Here is a 17952-nt window from a genome sequence, read left to right on the forward strand (position 1 = left end):
TTTCGGGGTAACATATTTCGTAATACTTTCATAAAATAGAAGGAAAAATCAATGATATTTTAGGAATATATATGCTCGGCTAGTCGGCTAAAAAAATCCGGTCACCCGGATTCTAAACCGGATCGAGCTAGACCGGACATGCAGTAGACCGGATTTGACCCGTTTCAATTCGGTCGGTTTTTAATAAAACCGGTGACCCAGGTGTTTTAAATCGGACCGGGTCAAGTTTGCCTTTTTTTTTTTTTTTTTTTTAAATCTTGCTCTCCAAACTCAAAAAACGACGTTGTGTTTTGCCATCTAAAACTGTTCCTCCGTTCACCCAATTTCCCAAGTCTCTTCGACTGTCTCTCACTTCTCTCACCCTTCCAGTCCATCACTGTCGTCGTCACAAGTGTGGGCATCCGTTTCTTCTTTTTTTTTTCTGTCTGTCTCCACTCGTACTTCTTGCCTTTGTCTCACCATCTGCCGCCTCTGCGTATCCTGGTTTGTCGTCGCCCTCCTTTGCTCCGCCGTCGTCGTGCTTGGGCTGGCCGTCTGCCTCTCCTACTCCTCTGAATCTACTTCTACCTGTGCTAGAAAGCTTTGGATCCTGTGTATTGTGGTCAATCCAGTGAGCATTTTTTCTTTCTTTCGTAATTATTTTTTTTCTAATTATTTAATATTTTGGTTTACAATTAAATTGTCTTCCAATTCATTCTTGAAGAGGCTATCGGCATCACATATTGGAGTCAAAATTTTGAAAGGAATTTGATGTTGCATTTGTTGCATGAGATCGGACCACTTATATTAAATTTTGAAAATGCAAAAATCTTCAAATTATGGTGTTCTTAGTGTTGAGTCCAGGTGCTCAGTTTCTACCTTAGCTTACGATGCACCTGCCGTAGGAAAGGCATGTGGTGGTTTGTGTCTTGCTTCAGTTGTTGTTTTTTTTTTTTTTTGATTTGGTGTTGTCCTATCTTCTGCTATTTCTTTAGATGTGGATTATACCTTATATTTGGTAAGTATTGTGTTTAGGTGTATGTTTTAGAACCTTTGTTACCTTAATTGATAATTAGTTTATTGGCTTTGGTAAAGATGCAGAACAAAAGTCATAAATCTTGGAAGGCAAGAATATATTTTGGGTATAAGAATGAAGGAACCATGTCTGTATAGTAAAAGTGAAAAAATATTTCTTTTTGCTGTGAGTCTTTTTCTATTGCTGCGAGTCTTTTAAAAGTTTTTTTTTTTAAAATTAGTAAAACTGAAAAATGGAACTACTCTGAATGAATTGAATATGCAGAAATGAGAAATGGAATTCTAGGAATGAAAACAATCTTCATAAATGAATTGAATCTGCCTTTGTTTATGCAAAAATGAAAAAAAATGAACCTTTGAATTTGATCTATATTAAATTTAGTAAAAAAAAAATCTATCGAGACTTCTAGTATTTTTATAATGATAATATATGCATAATTAATGTTTATAATTAATTAGTGGGTAGTGAAAAAATATATTTTTTTATATTATTTAATTGTGATCGGATTAACAGTTTTAATTAATAATTTATTAGTTGAACCAATAATTTAATGATCTAATAGTATGATTGGTTCAATTGTCGGTTGAGTTCTGATAATTTATGTTTGGTTGAATAGTTGGCACTTCCGCACTTGGCAGAATCAGCAATCTTCCAAGTAGGGGTGTGCATGGGCCGGGTGAAACCGGGTTTGATGTGACCCAGACCCGGCCCGAAATATATACCGGGCCTATTTGTTAGACCCGAACCCGACCCTAGACCCGATGAAACCTATACACTTTCGGGCCACGATTATACCGGGTAAAAACCGGGTGAAAATCGGGCCGTTAACATTATATTACCTTGATACCTTCTTGTAAGTTAGCATGTAAAAATATCCAAATTTCCAAGACTCCAACCATTATTTGACATGGTAAAATTCACTTAGAAAAATATAATAAGAAGTAACTCTTCTCTAAAATTAAAGTATAACCATAATCAATACTAATATTGCCTAATAACACCAAATATTTAAATCAATACAAATAACACAAAATTATGCATTAGTCTAAAGTCTTATGCATTTTAAACATAAAACATTAACTTATAGTCTTATATATAATGACTAATAACACAAAATATTAAGGTTTACAATACTTAAATTTCATATAATAATAGCCATCATCCATCACTAATAACAAAATATTAATTGTGTATAATGACCGGGCCACCGGACCGATTTCGGGTGACTCGAGCTATGACCCGGACCCGACCCGAAATAATGACCGGGTCTACTTTTGAGACCCATACCCGGCCCTAGACCCGATGAAATCACATCAAATTAGCCCCTAAAGTGCTCGGGACCGGGCCGGGTCTTCGGGCCGGGCCGGGCCATACACACCCCTACTTCCAAGAAAACCTGTTCTAGAAATTTGGCTTATGATACACCTGATAAAATTAATTTCATATGTACACCGTCTTATTTTCATATATAGGTTTGGAAACATTTCAAGTGCATTGAGAGTATTGGTGTTCCAGTTGTTTTAACCGTTGATCTGAATTATAAAAAATATATATAATATATATTAATTAAAATCAACAGTTAAAACAACTGATGCACTACTCTCCGTTGAAATGCGTCTTATAGGTTTTTTTGGTGCCTATATATATAGGTATTCTCTTTCATTTAAATAAATAAGTTAAGAGTCATAATTTATTTTCATATGCAATAGCTTCATCATCTAATATATATATATTCTCTTTCATTTAAATAAATAAGTTAAGAGTCATAATTTATTTTCATATGCAATAGCTTCATCATCTAATATAATAGGCTGTGTTTGTTTATGGATACGAGATATTGAGATAAAAATATAGATACAAAATTATATTTAACAGATAAAACATGTACATAGATATTATATTCAAAGGCATTGAATTAGTGTATTTTGTGTCTATTTTAATAAGAAGAATACAGAAACACTAATAAAAGACACAATTATTTATTTATTTATTTATTATTTTTATTAATTTTTTATAATTATATTTTTTTATTATTATATATATTTTTTAATTTTTTGAATGAAAAAAAGTAAAAATAAAAATAAAATAGGTTTTTATAATTTATTCTATTTTATTACTAAATAAAATGCAGGAATACTAAATTTTGTATTTCTGTCTTATATATTTTAATCTTAGTATTTTATTTTGTCTTGTTTTTTAGAAATAAACGCAACCTATAGAGAATAACTTTAAGGTACATTGACCTTTAAAATAACTTGTATAACCCAAAAGAAATTTAGAATAGTTCAAAATCATACATTCAAATATTCAATAGCCATAGTTTTTAATAACGTATAATGATTTGGAGATTTTTCCACCCTGATTATTCCATACTTTTTAAAATTATATTGGTATCAATGGTATCATGACTAATTCTTAATTAGCTTACGGACTGAGTAGAATCGTAAATTGATCAAATAAGTAGTTAATTCTTATTAAATTTGTAACTTTTATCAACTACTTGAACTTGATCTGATGTGTGAGTCCTATTAGTTTCTTACTTTAATTCAAAACGATTATTTATCAATTGTTTAGTTTTAGAAAAACTTAATTCCTTTTTTTTACAAGTGAGAATCGAACTCTAGACCACACTTGGTTATTGGTTAAGGGGGATGGGGATTACTGCCTTCCCACTCAACCACGTCCTTGGTTGGTGCTTTTTTTTTTTTTTTTTTTTGGATTTTCGGACATCAAACTCAGATGGTTAAAACTGGAAGCTTCAATCCGTTGTGGTGCCTTGGTCCTGCTCCTGCTGGGTTCGTCCCGAAAGCTATTAGCGACTTGCTATCTCTCTCTCTCTCTCCTCAGGGTGAGCATACTGTCGATGAGATTCCTAGTTGCACTACCGCGGTGTCTCCGATCCCAGAAGAGAAGATTGCTCCGATCAGCTGCGCTGTTTCCTTGAGTACCCGGCGGCATCGAACTGGGTAGAGTTGAAACCCAACCTTGCTTGCTTGCCCGGAGTGATCATCGTTTCTACTCCTTCGTTGGATGGCTGTTGTTCCTGTCTCCCTTCTGATTATTCTCGCCGTAGCCGTTGGAGGAGCTCTCTTCCAACCATTTTTTAATCTTTAGATGTATTTATGGGCCGGTTTTTACCGGGACGAGCAAGGTCGTAATACCCGCCTCTACCTACTCCGCTACATATATAAAATATATATAATTTTAAATTCTTTGTTTTATTTTTTTTTTGGTAAAATAATCCTTTTATTTTTGGGGTCATGGGTAAAATAAATCCTTTGTTTTAGTACGCGTTAGCATGTCTAAGTGGACATAACCTACGGGCTACAGGACCCAGGAGACTTTAACATTAATTTAGGTCCAAAATGTTGGGCCCAGAGTGGAATTTTCTAAATCAATTATTAGTACTAATCTGCAACTGATAACTAATAACTCGCGCCGTTGCTTTCACATTAATGGCTTCCCACTTTTAAGTTTTAACTATACAAAATAAAGCTGAAAGTTGTATTATTTATGATTTATGAAATGATTTTTGCAGTAGTTATTAACTAATTATCGACCTCCACCGTCCCTCTGCTCTGCGACTGTGATTCACCTAAAATGTTGGCCAAGAGACTCATCTCCTTCCTTAGGTCCTCTCCAAAATCTCAGGTTTCAAGGTAACTCTATCATTTCCCCTTCTTCTTTTCTCCTCTTCTTTTCTTCAATTATTAGGGTTTTCTCTGGGTTTTTATGATTCTTATACCACCAACTATGTAAAAAATCAAATTCCTTTTTTCTTTCCGGATTGGTTGGAAGGTGGTGATTGCCATTTATGCTGCCATGTCGAGATTTTGATTCTCATTGTCATTGATTGATTTATTTTCCTACGGTTAGTATTCAAGGGCCACTATGGTGTATAACAATCTTGGACAGTCTTCTTTGTAAATGTTATATGATTTTGTTAGAGCTCAGCTTGTTAAATGTTCATATTTAGCATGTTGCATTAGAAGATCTAAACCCTAAACCCTAAACAAACATGCTAGTCTTTGTAACTCATCGATTTCCTTCGAGTTTTGGGTATTAGATTTCAATAGCTGAATAAAAATCCTTTAAACACATATTAGGGAAGTTTACCATTTGCATTACTTGGTAGAATATCTGAAATGACAACATACTAAGATGATTCCCAACATCAAAGGAGCAAAATAGTTGTTTGTTTACTTTGATTGGAAATCAAAGTTTTGAAGTATTTGTTGTCATTACTTTGTTGAAACTGATAGAATAGGAGCCGTAATTGAATCTACTTTTGTGATTACAAATTTTAAACTGTTGCAGTTCCACAAAGAATGTGGATGAAGGCAAGAGCAAATATTTCGGTCGCAAGGCAGTGTCGTTTGTTTTGATTACCGTTACGGGTGGTGTTGCTCTAAGTGCCCTTGATGATCTTGCCATCTATCATGGCTGTAGCAGGTAATTTTAAACTATATGTCTATAACGTGGTGTTGTGTGTTTAGAGTTAACAGTGGCTAGTGGCTACTATGATCTCAGCTGAATCGCTGAATCCATTTGGAAAACATGTTTGAGAACTACATTTTAACATCGGTTTACATGTATCAAACAGTGTCATTGCTCTACTCATGAGTCATATTAGAAGTCGCCCATTTAGTGCTCCTCCATCAAATTATTTATGATGTTTCCTATCTCCTCCATTTTCTCCCTGGAGAGGACACAACTCCTCAAGGTGATTTTTGCTTAAAACTGAAACTTAACCATTTCTTGTCCTATTCCACAATCAATTTGGTAGGAGTATTCAACATCTAGATTTTTATATCCTTTGTTTTAGTATGCCTTAGTAAAGCACCATCGTTTTTTTACATTTAGCTTGTTAGCTATATAACTAGGTTCTCATGGAGGCAAGAGCACATCAAAGATATTTGTTCTTTTCTTGTTGTATTATATATAACTTCCAGCATTAGCGTTATAGTTTCCTGGTGATATTTTCTATGAAATGATTTTAAGTATGGCCCTCCAGTTGATGATAGAATAATAATTGATTTCAATTTGTTCACTCTCCTGTCCAAAGTAAATTCTATTGTAGTTTTGTCTTTGCTTTTATCTTTAGATGGTAGAGAGAAAGTTTCTTGAATTACATTTTGTGGGACCTTATATTAATCGTGATAGGAGTTTAACTTCTTAACATTTCTAAATTGAAATTCTGTCCCACCTTAGCAGCTTCCAAACTGATTAACTGTGAAATTTGCAGCAAGGCCATGGAGCAAGTGAGCAAGAACCAGGCATTAATAGATGCTATTGGAGAACCAATAGTTAAAGGTCCATGGTACAATGCATCTCTGGCGGTAGCTCATAAGAGGCATTCTGTGTCTTGCTCATTTCCTGTTTCTGGACCACAAGGCACAGGTATCTTACAGCTAAAGGCAGTTCGAAATGGAGGTTAGTAATTTTAACATTTATACCTCGTGGGAACTCTTCTCATTACTCTCACTTTACTGCATTAAAATGCTTTACAACAGTAAGATGCTCGCTTTATGGATCTACATGCTTATTTGCATATTATATTTTTGCTTCTGAATGCTACTTGAATTGATTAATATCTGTCATGTTGAAAGTGCATACGCTGAGGTCAGTTTGAAAAGCTAATAGAAATATATTGTCTTGGCTTCTTTGAAACAGAGGACACTTGGTCTTCCTTTTTTCTTCCCCGAGATTGGGACATTTTAATCATGGATGCCCTCCTTCATTTACCTGGGAATGACGAGAGGAATAGAACGATGCGGATTAATCTCTCTGACAAGTTGGCTTCTTCTTGTACTGCTGCTGCTTGCACTGCATGCGTACCTTCTCCATCACAAAATTCAAAGGCTAAATTGAGTACCACTCTATGATAATAAGTGTATGTAGCAAAATTTAATTCAGCTACATACTGAGTTTATGTTTCAAACAATTTGTTTAGTTGAGGCTGGGAGGATGTCAATATTTGTTTCTACAGAATAAAATTTCGGAATTTTTGTTTGGTGTAACATACTGTAATATTATTTACCATTTTATTTCACTAGAAAATAAATGATGACTTTTGAAATGAAATACATTTTCTTTTTTTCTACACCCTTCATTTCCTTTTCAATTTAGTTAGCTAATACTTTTTTTTTAGATTATTCATGTTTGTAGTTCTTTTTCCTACTTAGCACTAGACACGCATACTAGCCTTACCTTTCATGTCTACGTAAACCTCATTGTGAGGCCCCCGTCCCAAAGAAAAAAAAAAACTCATTCTAAGGCCGTTTGTTCTATGTATCGTATGGGATAAGAGAGAGCCTAATTGAGTTGGACAAATTTGTTATCATTTTGATGGGTTTAGCAGTATAAGTAACTTGATAACAGAATAAATAACTTAATATGATGAACAAGGCGCCTCGTCTATTGATGTTTTAGTTTAATGTTGATCATCAGATCACCAAGGTGGAACCCGTGCAATCCTGTCTCTCTTCATTTCAGCTTCTCCTACTGTATTGAAGCCCCTCCGCTTTAATGTATGTTTATTTACTGTTGGATGTTAAAAAGATCTTTGTTTAGTGTTTGAATATATTTGAATAAATTAACATTTTTTAACAGTAGTTTTGATGTAAATTAAGCGGTGAGAATTTTAAATTTTTAACCGTGATATATGTAAACTGATTTGATATCTCTTGCATTCGTAGTTTTTTTCAATCCAATCCCCCTTAGATACTTTTGCAGTTTACATTGGGTAGTTTTGTCAGATAAATTCATTCTTTGATATCCGGTTAGTTTATTTCTTTTATAATTAGAATTATTGATGTTTAAATTTTTTATTATAGAAATGATAAATTATTTTTTTGTTATATATATTTAGAAAGTCAAAATTTATCAATAGTCCCTATATAAAAATACTATTCGTATACCAAAATCAGCTATCAATATATTTGTATATAAATATTTGTGTGGTTTAATTTATTTTTAATATATATTTATATTTTAATATGTATTTTGTATTGGTAGCTAGTGTACACAGCATAATGCCATAATCTATCCCTTGATTATAATGCATAAGAATGACAAGGAATGATCCCTCTCTCTCTCTCTCTCTCTTAAAATTAATTACTTTAGCGAAGCTGCTGCCCATGTTTCTTCAAAAGTTTTATATATATCGTTTTAAAAGACGTTGTCTGTGTATGTGTAGTGTGTACTCACGAGGTCAGCCTTTTGCGTTTAATTTTTTTTAAACGGTTAATACGTGTCAAGATTTGTTTAGAATCAATCTTTTGGTCAAGAACATCAAGTATTCAAGCACAAGCAACCTTGTAGCTTTTTGGAATGAATGCTTGCCAGATACCATTAATTTTGACAATCTGCCCCTTCTGCTTACTTGTTTATGCACCCACTTTTATGCAGTTTACTTTGATTTTGATTTTGATTTTGAAACTAGCATAACTGGACCCTCAAAAGGGAGAATTTAATAGTATACTATACTACTATATTTTAATTCAGAAGTCATAAGTCATAATAACTACTATGGAGGGTCTAGGGGTTAGTGAATATGTAACTGGAATTTTATTGTTGGGACTATGAATATGAATAACAACCACCCGATAATGCGGTACCATAGAAGGAGGGAGTCGAAGCTTTTAAGAACTAGACCAACTTAGTATTTTTGAGCACTTCATGTACATCTACCAAATTATCATTGTTATTCAACGGATAATAATAATAATAATAATAATAATAATAATAATAATAGGTACAATTGCTTTATCTTGATTTCTGCAGACAGCAGAAATAAATATGACAACATTTAGGATACAAATAAAATTTATTTGCAAAAAAAAATCCATTTTAGATGTGGTGTACCCTCTAAAACGAAATATTGAATCTCTGATTACAAAGTTATATCTCTAAAAACTGAGTTGTTGTTGGTTCCTTCCTACACAAGGCCAATAACTGGTGATGGACTAAAAACTGGAACCTCTTTATTGCTGCTGTTAATTGAACAAGTTGTTTCATTGTTGTTGTTGTTGTTGCTGCTACTCTTTCTCCTTGGTTTTGCTTCTTCAAGCATCATTATCACATCCCTCATGGTTGGTCTCTCCCTTGGAAGCTTTGCAGTGCAAAGAAGTGCTATTCTTAGAACTAACAGCATCTCCTCTAACACATGCCTACTGTTTCCTACTACGTTTGGGTCTAACGCTGCTTCTAGATTCTTGTTGTCTCTCAATTTTCTTCTAATCCACTCTACAATGTCTACACTTTCTCCGAACTCCTCATCTGTGGGCCGCTTACCCGTCAGCAGCTCCAGCAGAACTACTCCATAGCTATAAACATCAATCTTCTCATCCACCTTCAAGGCATATCCATATTCTGCCAGAGAATGGAAAATGTTATAAATGCTGCTAATTGAAATGTAACTGTCAAATAGTATGAAGTGGCAATTAGTAACACTCACCTGGGGCTATGTAGCCGTAGGATCCGGCAACCATGGAAACAGTCTCATTCTTCCGGATCATCATCTTGGCCAATCCGAAATCTGCTATCCTTGCCTCAAGATCTGCATCAAGCAATATGTTGTTTGATTTGATGTCGCGATGGATAACCGGTGGATGGCAATCATGATGAAGATAAGCAAGTCCTTGAGCAACTCCAAGAGCGATGTTATACCGCGAAACCCAATCTACAAGTAATCTTGCTGCTTGCTTACCATGCAAGGCATCTCCGAGGTTGCCATTGTGCATGTATTCATAAACTATCATCAAATCCGTGTCATTATGAAGAAATCCTAATAGCCTAACGATGTTCCTATGCCTTAACCTCCCTAAGAGATTAACCTCTCCAACAAGGTCATTGCTGTTGCTTCCTACTTCAATATCAGATCCTGCTCTCCACAATTTCTTCACTGCCACAACTGTACTTGATTGTGGTATCTCAGCCTTGTAAACAATCCCGGTGGCTCCCATTCCGATCACATTCGTTTCCTTGATGCAAGCTAGAATGTCTGAACTTGTGAAGCCAAGCCTCTGAAATGCCATCAATCTCCAAGGCCACCCTTTGCTACCTTTATAAAATCTTTCACCAAGGCAGGAGCCATTGGTGTACCACCTGGTGTATAAAGATCTCGCTACCAGAATCGCAATCCCAATGACTAAGATTGACGATATCCCAATGATCCATCCCGTAATAATGCGCCTTGTGTGCGAGCTTCCATGCTTAGATGTAAATGACAAGTTTAGGCCACAAGGAGGCAGGACACCACCACATAAGCCAGCATTGCCCACCAGATCATTTGGGTTTATGCTTCTTAGGATCCCATTAGCTGGGACTGACCCTTCAAGCTTATTGTATGACACATTGAAGGATTCCAGAGCTGGGGAAACACCGAAACTTTCTGGTATTTGGCCGCCTAGCGAGTTGCTTGAAAGATCAAGAATGGCCAATGTAGGCATGTTAGATATTGCTTTTGGGATTTCACCTGTTAACTGGTTGCTTCTTAGGTTCAAATTTACCAATTTCAGGCAAGAAGCTATGCTTGCTGGAATGCCTCCAGAGAATTGATTTGATGAGAGGTCTAGAACTGTAAGCGAGGGGCAGTCCTGGAATTGGTCTGGAATCTCACCTTCCAAGTTGTTGTTAGAGACCATGAAAGCCTGAAGATTTGGAATGGAAAGAATGGTGGAAGGAAGAGAAGAATGGAGCTTGTTTCTTGAGAGATCAATGAAGGAAAGTGATGTGGAAGAAGCTATGTCATCAGGGATTCCACCGGTGAGAGTGTTGTTAGCCAATTCTAACCTCTGAAGCCTCCCAAGCTTACCAAGACCAACTGGAACTGTTCCGGAAAGAAGATTGTTCTGTATTCTTACCCGAACAAGCGAAGTACATGTGGATAAGCTCACCGGAATTCGACCGGAGAAGGCGTTGTTGAAAAGTATTAGCTTGGTGAGATTCCCCTGGCTGCAAAGAGTTTCTGGAATCTCACCAGAGAGTGAATTGGATGAAACATCCAACCATTGCAATGGTGAATTCTTTCCAAGATTACCAGGCAATGCCCCTGACAATGAATTGTTCCAAAGCTCAAGAACTTGGAGTTTAGGCAACTGTCCAAGACCGGACGGGACGGCGCCGAATAGCTTGTTTCCCATGAAATTCAGCAGCTGAAGATTCCTCAGCTGACTTATTTCAGGTGGAATTTTCCCTGAAAGCATGTTATCAGAGAGATCCAGCAGCTGCAAAGAACTCATGTTACCAATCTCCGGTGGAATGCTTCCTTCGAAATCGTTGTTGTACAAGAACATTGTATTCAATGACTTGAGATTTCCAAATGATTTCGGAATCTCACCACTAAGATTAGCCACTGCCAAATCAAGATACTTAAGGCTTGTGAGGTTTCCAAACTCTGATGGAATCCCTCCTTGGAATTCATTGTATCCGAGGATCATAAACTCCATTGATGAAAGTTGTCCTAACTCTCCAGGAATCTTCCCAGTGAGATTATTCCCAGATAGACCAAGGAACTTCAACTTATGCAAGTTGCTGAATGATTCTGGAATTGTGCCTTCAAAGAAGCTTCCTCTGAGATCCAACATCTCCAACGAAGAAGCGTTTCCAAGGTCTCCGGGAAGTAGCCCTGTGAACTCATTGCTGGATGCATTTAAGGTCATAAGTCGCCACGCCCTTCCGAGTCCAAATGGAAATTCGCCACTGAAGAGGTTCTGACTCACATCAAGACTCTTGAGTGTGGTGAGATTGGCTATGTATCTCGGCAACGGTGATGAGAATCCATTGCAGCACAAGTTTAAAGAGGAGAGACTTTTAAGCCTTAGTATATCACTTGATATGTCGCCGCTGAGATTCTTGTGGGAGAGATCAAGCTTCTCTACTGCTCCGTCCGAGTTGCACGAGACGCCGGTCCATGTGCAGTGAGCTGAATCCTCCCCTGCTGTTTTCTCCAGCTTCCACTCGTGCAGGGCGTTCAGTGGATCAAATAGTCCTGCTTTTATAGAAATCAATGCAGATACTTCATCATTCGCAGCGAATCTGCCAATGTTGTAACATAAGAATATGATCATGAGAAGCTTGCTTCTCATTTTCATCTTGTTCTTCTTCATTCTGCTAAGTTGATAATACCTCAGTTCTCATTCATTTGCAATCTCTTATGATACTGAAGGAGAGAAGGGTGAAGTGGTGATGATGGAGAGAAGAAGAACCACAGATGTATGTGGCTTTCTACTATATTATACGACCAGTGATGACTAATCACTAATTAATAAATAAACCCCTTGATTAGTTTAATGTGTGGGTCATTTTTAAGAGCTTGTCAGGTTTATGAACTGGTATTTGAAACCAGCTAGAAGCGTGCAAGTTATAAGCTTTGGACTTATTTGAAGTTTATCAGACATTAAACATGGAAGAGAATGTGCCGCTTAATGATGCCTTAGTTTCAATAATCATTGTTAATTTGAAGAGGGATAAAGCAGTTAATTTTGTTTTAAAATACCACTTTATCTTCTATTTGTTTATGTTGGATTCCATTTTACGGTAATTACATTCTTTAAAAACTTTCAATTGCATCTATATATTATATATTATTTTGAATTTTATAAATAAGTCTTACATATAAACATCGCTAAAATTAATAAAATATTTTTCTTTAAATTAAAGTTACTCATATTTGAGGAATAAATTCTTAAAATTTGAATGTTCTTTTTCTTTTAAAAATATTTTATTATCTCTACCGTTTTTAGTATGATAAAAATTTAATTACAAAATTTAAAATAGTATAAAGAACCTATTAAAAATTTTTAAAATATAAAAATTTAATTATAAATTTAGTAAAATGACAGTGACTCTCAAATTAATTTAACCTAATTTAAAAAAATACATCAAGTTGCAATAGAGTATTATGATCCAAGCAGTGTTGTTTTAGTCTTTAGGATCTTTATAGGTATTGCTGTAAAAAAACGAGAAAACTGAAAAAAGGTAACATGAAAAAATGCATGTTATACTTGAAGTTATAACCTCGTTTGAAACATGAACTTTATGAAATCTGCTTTCAGACAAAACAGAATTGGTCGAAAGCATCTTTCTCAGTAACTATGTTAAAAGGAAGATTTGTTAAGCCACTTTTATGTGTTACCATTACCATGATCACTTTTAGGAATTAGATTCATTTAATTTTAAGGGTAAGTTCTAAGTTTGACAAAGATTCAGAAAATAATGCATAAGTGGGGCCAAGAAATATATAATTGATGTAATTAAGACTCACTAGCTAGTCACTACAATACCTGTGCCATGTGATTAATGGGAATAACTTTTGACAAAGAAATAAGCTGAGAAAACCATGTAAGCCTCACAATTTCTTGTGATCCACTAGGAAGGGTTAGGGAATAAAAGAAGGAAGAAATAATAGACAGATAAAAATATTTAATAAGGAAATATTAGAATTCAGAAACATCACCCATCATCCACTGAACGGTTTTAGCCTAATAATTATTGTTAATTATATACAATATGATTTTGAGAAGGGAATCTTTCCATGTTACAAGGGAGGAAGAAACTTGATATAAGACAAGTTCTATCATTCATTAAATTGGATTAAATAAAAAAAATAATTGAAATGGCCACAAATAACCAGCAGAGTATCAGTTCTACACTCAATTGACCATTAGTGAAATGCTAGGAACATATGCATATGTGCCAGCTAATAAAGGAAACCATGCATGCAATGCAACAAAATTCTTTATTTTTTTTATCTTTGTTTTTGTTTTGATGATTGAAATCATTGTAGTTTTATTATAGTTTGATAATATGAAGAACAAAAAAATCCTCAAATTAATCCGGTAATTAATGATCATTATTAATTCCTAGAATAAGGTATCTGGTTTTATAAGATAGAAGAAGCAGGCAATGGATGAAAGTAGCTATAGGGACATGCTCACAAGGATGGAGAATATATATAATATATTATTAAGAGGAAGAATCCACAAACATATAGAAATGGGAGAAAAGTGCTTCACTTGATCAATCATGGTCTGAACCTACCAACTGCCACTTCTCATATACAAATATATATAATTTAATTTTTAATTTTCTTTGATACCCTTTCAATATTCACATGCATGCACACATGGATGGTCTATGGTAAATGTATATTAGTGCACTTTTTATTTAGCCTATATCACATTTTTGGTACCTAACCATGTACTAGGACAGATGGAAGCCATGTGAAATTGCAGCTTCCTGGTGAAGCTCATCCATTCTTATTATTGGAGAGAGACACAATAATAACGATCAATTTCAAATCTTGAATTGGTCTAATAATGACTTTTATTTATTTATTTTCTGATAAATAACTCGTTGCAATAATATATGGTCGATAAAAAAATTATATACATACAAAAAAAATTAAGAATTCCGTTAGAGAGCCAATAGAATATTTGTATAATGTGTACAATAGACTATTTATTTGGTCTAATATGAGTTAAAAAATAAACATCCAAAATAAAATATTACTAATTTTTCAAACACAATACATCTATAGTCTATACTATCCAAAATAACCATCCAGGTACCAGGGATAATAAACATATGATATCTTACTGAATCGAACATCCCTAAACCCCCATTGTACATATTGTACAGATATTCTATTAGCTTTCTATACTTTTTCAAAAAATAACTATCAAATCAATTACTATACATTTATGTAAATATATATTATTTGATTTATTTTTAATATATATTTTATATTTTAATATATATTTTAAATAGTTAATTAATTTAATTATTGATTTTTTGTATATACGTAACATAGTTGAGGATTAATGTTTTTTATTTTTTTTATTATTTTCATATTTATAAGAAATATTAATGTCTTATTTTACAAAATGTAAGTGTATCAAATAATATATATATATAACTTAAATCTCAATGAAGCACAGAAAATTAATTTATCCTTTTTTCTTTCTTCCCTTGTTGCATCTCATTGATTCTTTGATGAAAGAATGGAGCGAAGGTTGGAAAACTTTGGATACTTGCCTCCAAAAGACTTTGTGACAAGGAAAATCAGAACCAACTTGTTAGCATTTAAATAATGTAAAGAAAAAGAAAAAATCAAACCCCATATTAGAGCCAGCAAAGAGATGCTAAAATGAGATCATGGTGCTCCTAATTGCACATGTGGCACGTGCATGTGATGTGGCTGGCTGGCTCTAATAGTATTCGTTTAGAAAAATGATTAGATTTAAGTTTTAGTTCATCAAAACTTTGGTCTTGAGTTTCCTAGTTACTACATACTATATATAAATCAAGAAGCCTGGATATATTTCAGACCATTGTGTCAGGTATCATATTCCATTAATTCTTTATCTTCTTTTTCAGTGGCGGAACTTGAAACAAAATTTTGGTGGGGTCACATAGAAGATAATTGTCAAAATATTTTTGATATAGACTCCATTTAAGATAAGTTCGTCTAATCTCATCTCTCTAGTTTAGGTGATATTGCCAAATTTAAAGTCGTTTTTTAGGGTCTCGTTCCAAAAAATTAAGGTCATCAGATGTAATTTTTTAAACTTTTAAAGGTTGTATCTCACTTTTTTTATGATTCATTAAAGTAGAAGAACTACAAGTGTTAATATTATAAAAATTATATGTTCTCCTTCTTAAATATTAGCATTCCTCTTAAAAAAATGCATCAACTCTTTGATTTTTTATTATTATTTTATATAAAAATTTGAATATATATCCTATAGAATATGTAAAGAAGAAGTTAGAAGGACAAATATTAAAATTTATAATATTTATTGAAATTTTTTTATTAATTTATACAAATACAATAATATTAATACTTATTGAATATTTTATTATTTTTTATCATATAAAAAATTAAATTAAATAAATAGTAAAATATAAAATAATATTAAATTAAATAAATAAAAAAATATTTATTTTTTTATATTTAAACTTAAAAGTAAAAAGAGTGTTGCTTATTGAACTTATTGAGTACTTTAAGTCATAATAAAGTATTTAAATCAATTAAATTAATTTTTACTCTTTAAAAAAATACTACTAATTTTTTTATAAAAAGTTTGGGAAGGCCATGGCCCTGAACTAAGCTCCGCCACTGTTCTTTTCCATATGAACTTTTATATATACCATATTTTTGTTGCGAAATTTATATTTGATTGATCTGCTTTATTTGTGTATTTATTTATTAGAATTATTATTATTTTGTTAATGATACGTTGTATATCGGTTTTTTATATTTTATAGCAGGTTAAAAATACAGATAAAGTATAAGAGTGTTTAAAAACTTTATCCGTTCAATTTTATTTGTAAGTAATAGCGGGGAATTCATTTATTTATAATATATAATGTACTCTTAATTTTTAGACATACATTTGCATTGATAGTTCTCTAATTTGCTGCATAATATATATTTTTTTGAGATGCTATAACCTTAGCTTACTTTTTTTTGAATTATGTTTTGATATATATTTTTTTTAAATCTTTCTACCTCTTTTTAGGTTATGCTACTTTTTTTTAGTTATATATTCTATATCTTTAATATTAACTGTTCATACTCTAGTCCAAAGCATAAAAATTAGGCCCAATAAAAATAAAGGCCTGACTCAAAGGAGTAGCTTCCATCATATACCCGATCTCTTTAAGGAGGTCGGACACCACGCAGGGTTTAAAATAAGTAACTGCTTTCTCGAATCTCTCCAACAATCTCTTTCTTCCCTAAAAGATAAATTCTAACAAACTACCAAGATTAAGAGAACGGTTATCCATCAATAAAGGTGGAACTACTTCAACAAATGTGGTTATTAGCTTTACTATAAATATACTGACACTCTTTAGGTATACACACATTCTATTCTACTAAAACCTGCCTAAAACCCTTGTTAACTTAAGCATCGGAGTCTCTTGCAAGTACTACCCTCACTTCCTCACGAGGAACTCGGACGACAGAACCTCGACGCAAGAACAAGTCGGACATTGCCTCATAAAAAGTCTGGCCTCACGCTTAGGCCCAAATCAATGTTTCAGGTAACCCTCGTAACATTGATGTCGTTGCCGAAGACCTGGAATTCAACCCTTGATAATGACAGACGATCACTACGAAGATGGTCATACGACATCTGAATCAGAACCGGAGCCCCATCATGATGACCTCACACTTGTAATACCTCCTCCTCGGAAAGAATTTACATTCCCCATAGAGAAAGGACTTCAGGAAACCCACACCAAGGCGGATTGAGTTAGAGGCCTATCCGCCGGAAGATGAAGAATCTCCCTATCCAACAGAGATACTAGGTTTAGTCCATGGCCATCATGGACAACTAGAGCAGCTCGAACAAGAAGCTGAAGGACAACGGGAAGTAGAACCAAAACTATGAAGGGAGGTGCGATGACAAAAGGAGCTAGAAGAAAAGTTCTTAAGATTGGAAGCTGATCTCCGAAGACGGAGCAATCGAATAGATCGGGAAGAGAGCCCCTTAGGAGGTGAAGATCCATTCGTTGAAGAGATCATGCGGACCAGAGTACCAAGAAATTTCAAAACCCCCGACATGGATCTCTATGACGGAACGACCGACCCGAGGCATCACTGATGTGAAGATTATCGTTGGTTAGGAATTTCGCACAAATAGTCTTGTCGAAGTATAGTTCCCAACCGATAAACAATCCTTAATCAGAGTTTAATTTTGGTTGTCACAAGTCCAACCCAATAAAAATAACTGAGAGTATTAGTCCTGGGTCGTTCTCCCTAGGAATTACAATGAGGGTCACCACATCCATTAGATTGGTAAGCATTAGGAGTTGGGTTGTACCCATAAGAAACCGGAAGAGGTTGTTGCCAAGAAGGTTGTCTATATGCTTGAGGCTCCTTCCATCTTTGATTTCCAAATCCTTGATGCAAACCTCTATTGAAG

General features: G+C 34.1%; 2 protein-coding genes across 4 annotated transcripts; one reads left to right on the forward strand and one right to left on the reverse strand.

The window, feature by feature from the left end:
- The first annotated feature begins 274 nt into the window (after positions 1–274).
- LOC107647843 (cytochrome oxidase complex assembly protein) lies at positions 275–7118 on the forward strand. Of its 3 annotated transcripts, none has more exons than XM_088492185.1 (5): positions 275–610; positions 4554–4674; positions 5333–5467; positions 6261–6448; positions 6689–7118. In XM_088492185.1, the coding sequence occupies exons 2-5, from the start codon at positions 4616–4618 to the stop codon at positions 6898–6900; spliced, it is 594 nt and encodes a 197-aa protein (XP_088348311.1). In that variant the 5' UTR covers positions 275–610; positions 4554–4615; the 3' UTR covers positions 6901–7118. The 3 variants fall into 3 exon arrangements, with proteins under 3 accessions (XP_088348311.1, XP_088348312.1, XP_088348313.1); XM_088492186.1 differs by having other exon boundaries at positions 4557–4674; XM_088492187.1 differs by lacking the exon at positions 275–610 and adding an exon at positions 3606–4166.
- Positions 7119–8732: 1614 nt separating this feature from the next.
- LOC107647845 (uncharacterized) lies at positions 8733–12274 on the reverse strand. The gene is made up of 2 exons (XM_016351887.3): positions 9474–12274; positions 8733–9388 (listed from the first exon to the last, which is right to left on the reverse strand). The coding sequence occupies exons 1-2, from the start codon at positions 12124–12126 to the stop codon at positions 8955–8957; spliced, it is 3087 nt and encodes a 1028-aa protein (XP_016207373.1). The 5' UTR covers positions 12127–12274; the 3' UTR covers positions 8733–8954.
- Between the last annotated feature and the right edge of the window lie 5678 nt (positions 12275–17952).

The sequence above is a fragment of the Arachis ipaensis genome, chromosome B6 (genome assembly GCF_059453495.1).
Source record: "Arachis ipaensis isolate K30076 ecotype BB chromosome B6, ASM5945349v1, whole genome shotgun sequence".
NCBI classification, from domain to species: Eukaryota; Viridiplantae; Streptophyta; class Magnoliopsida; order Fabales; family Fabaceae; genus Arachis; species Arachis ipaensis.

Excerpts from the sequence above, each read along its gene's own strand:
- LOC107647843 (XM_088492185.1), top strand. The coding sequence starts at position 4,616 with ATGTTGGCCAAGAGACTCATCTCCTTCCTTAGGTCCTCTCCAAAATCT. Across the intron at positions 4,675-5,332 it reads CCAAAATCTCAGGTTTCAAG|TTCCACAAAGAATGTGGATG; the intron begins GTAACTCTATCA and ends AAACTGTTGCAG. Across the intron at positions 5,468-6,260 it reads ATCTATCATGGCTGTAGCAG|CAAGGCCATGGAGCAAGTGA; the intron begins GTAATTTTAAAC and ends TGAAATTTGCAG.
- LOC107647845 (XM_016351887.3), bottom strand. The coding sequence starts at position 12,126 with ATGAAGAAGAACAAGATGAAAATGAGAAGCAAGCTTCTCATGATCATA. Across the intron at positions 9,389-9,473 it reads CTACGGCTACATAGCCCCAG|AATATGGATATGCCTTGAAG; the intron begins GTGAGTGTTACT and ends ATTCTCTGGCAG.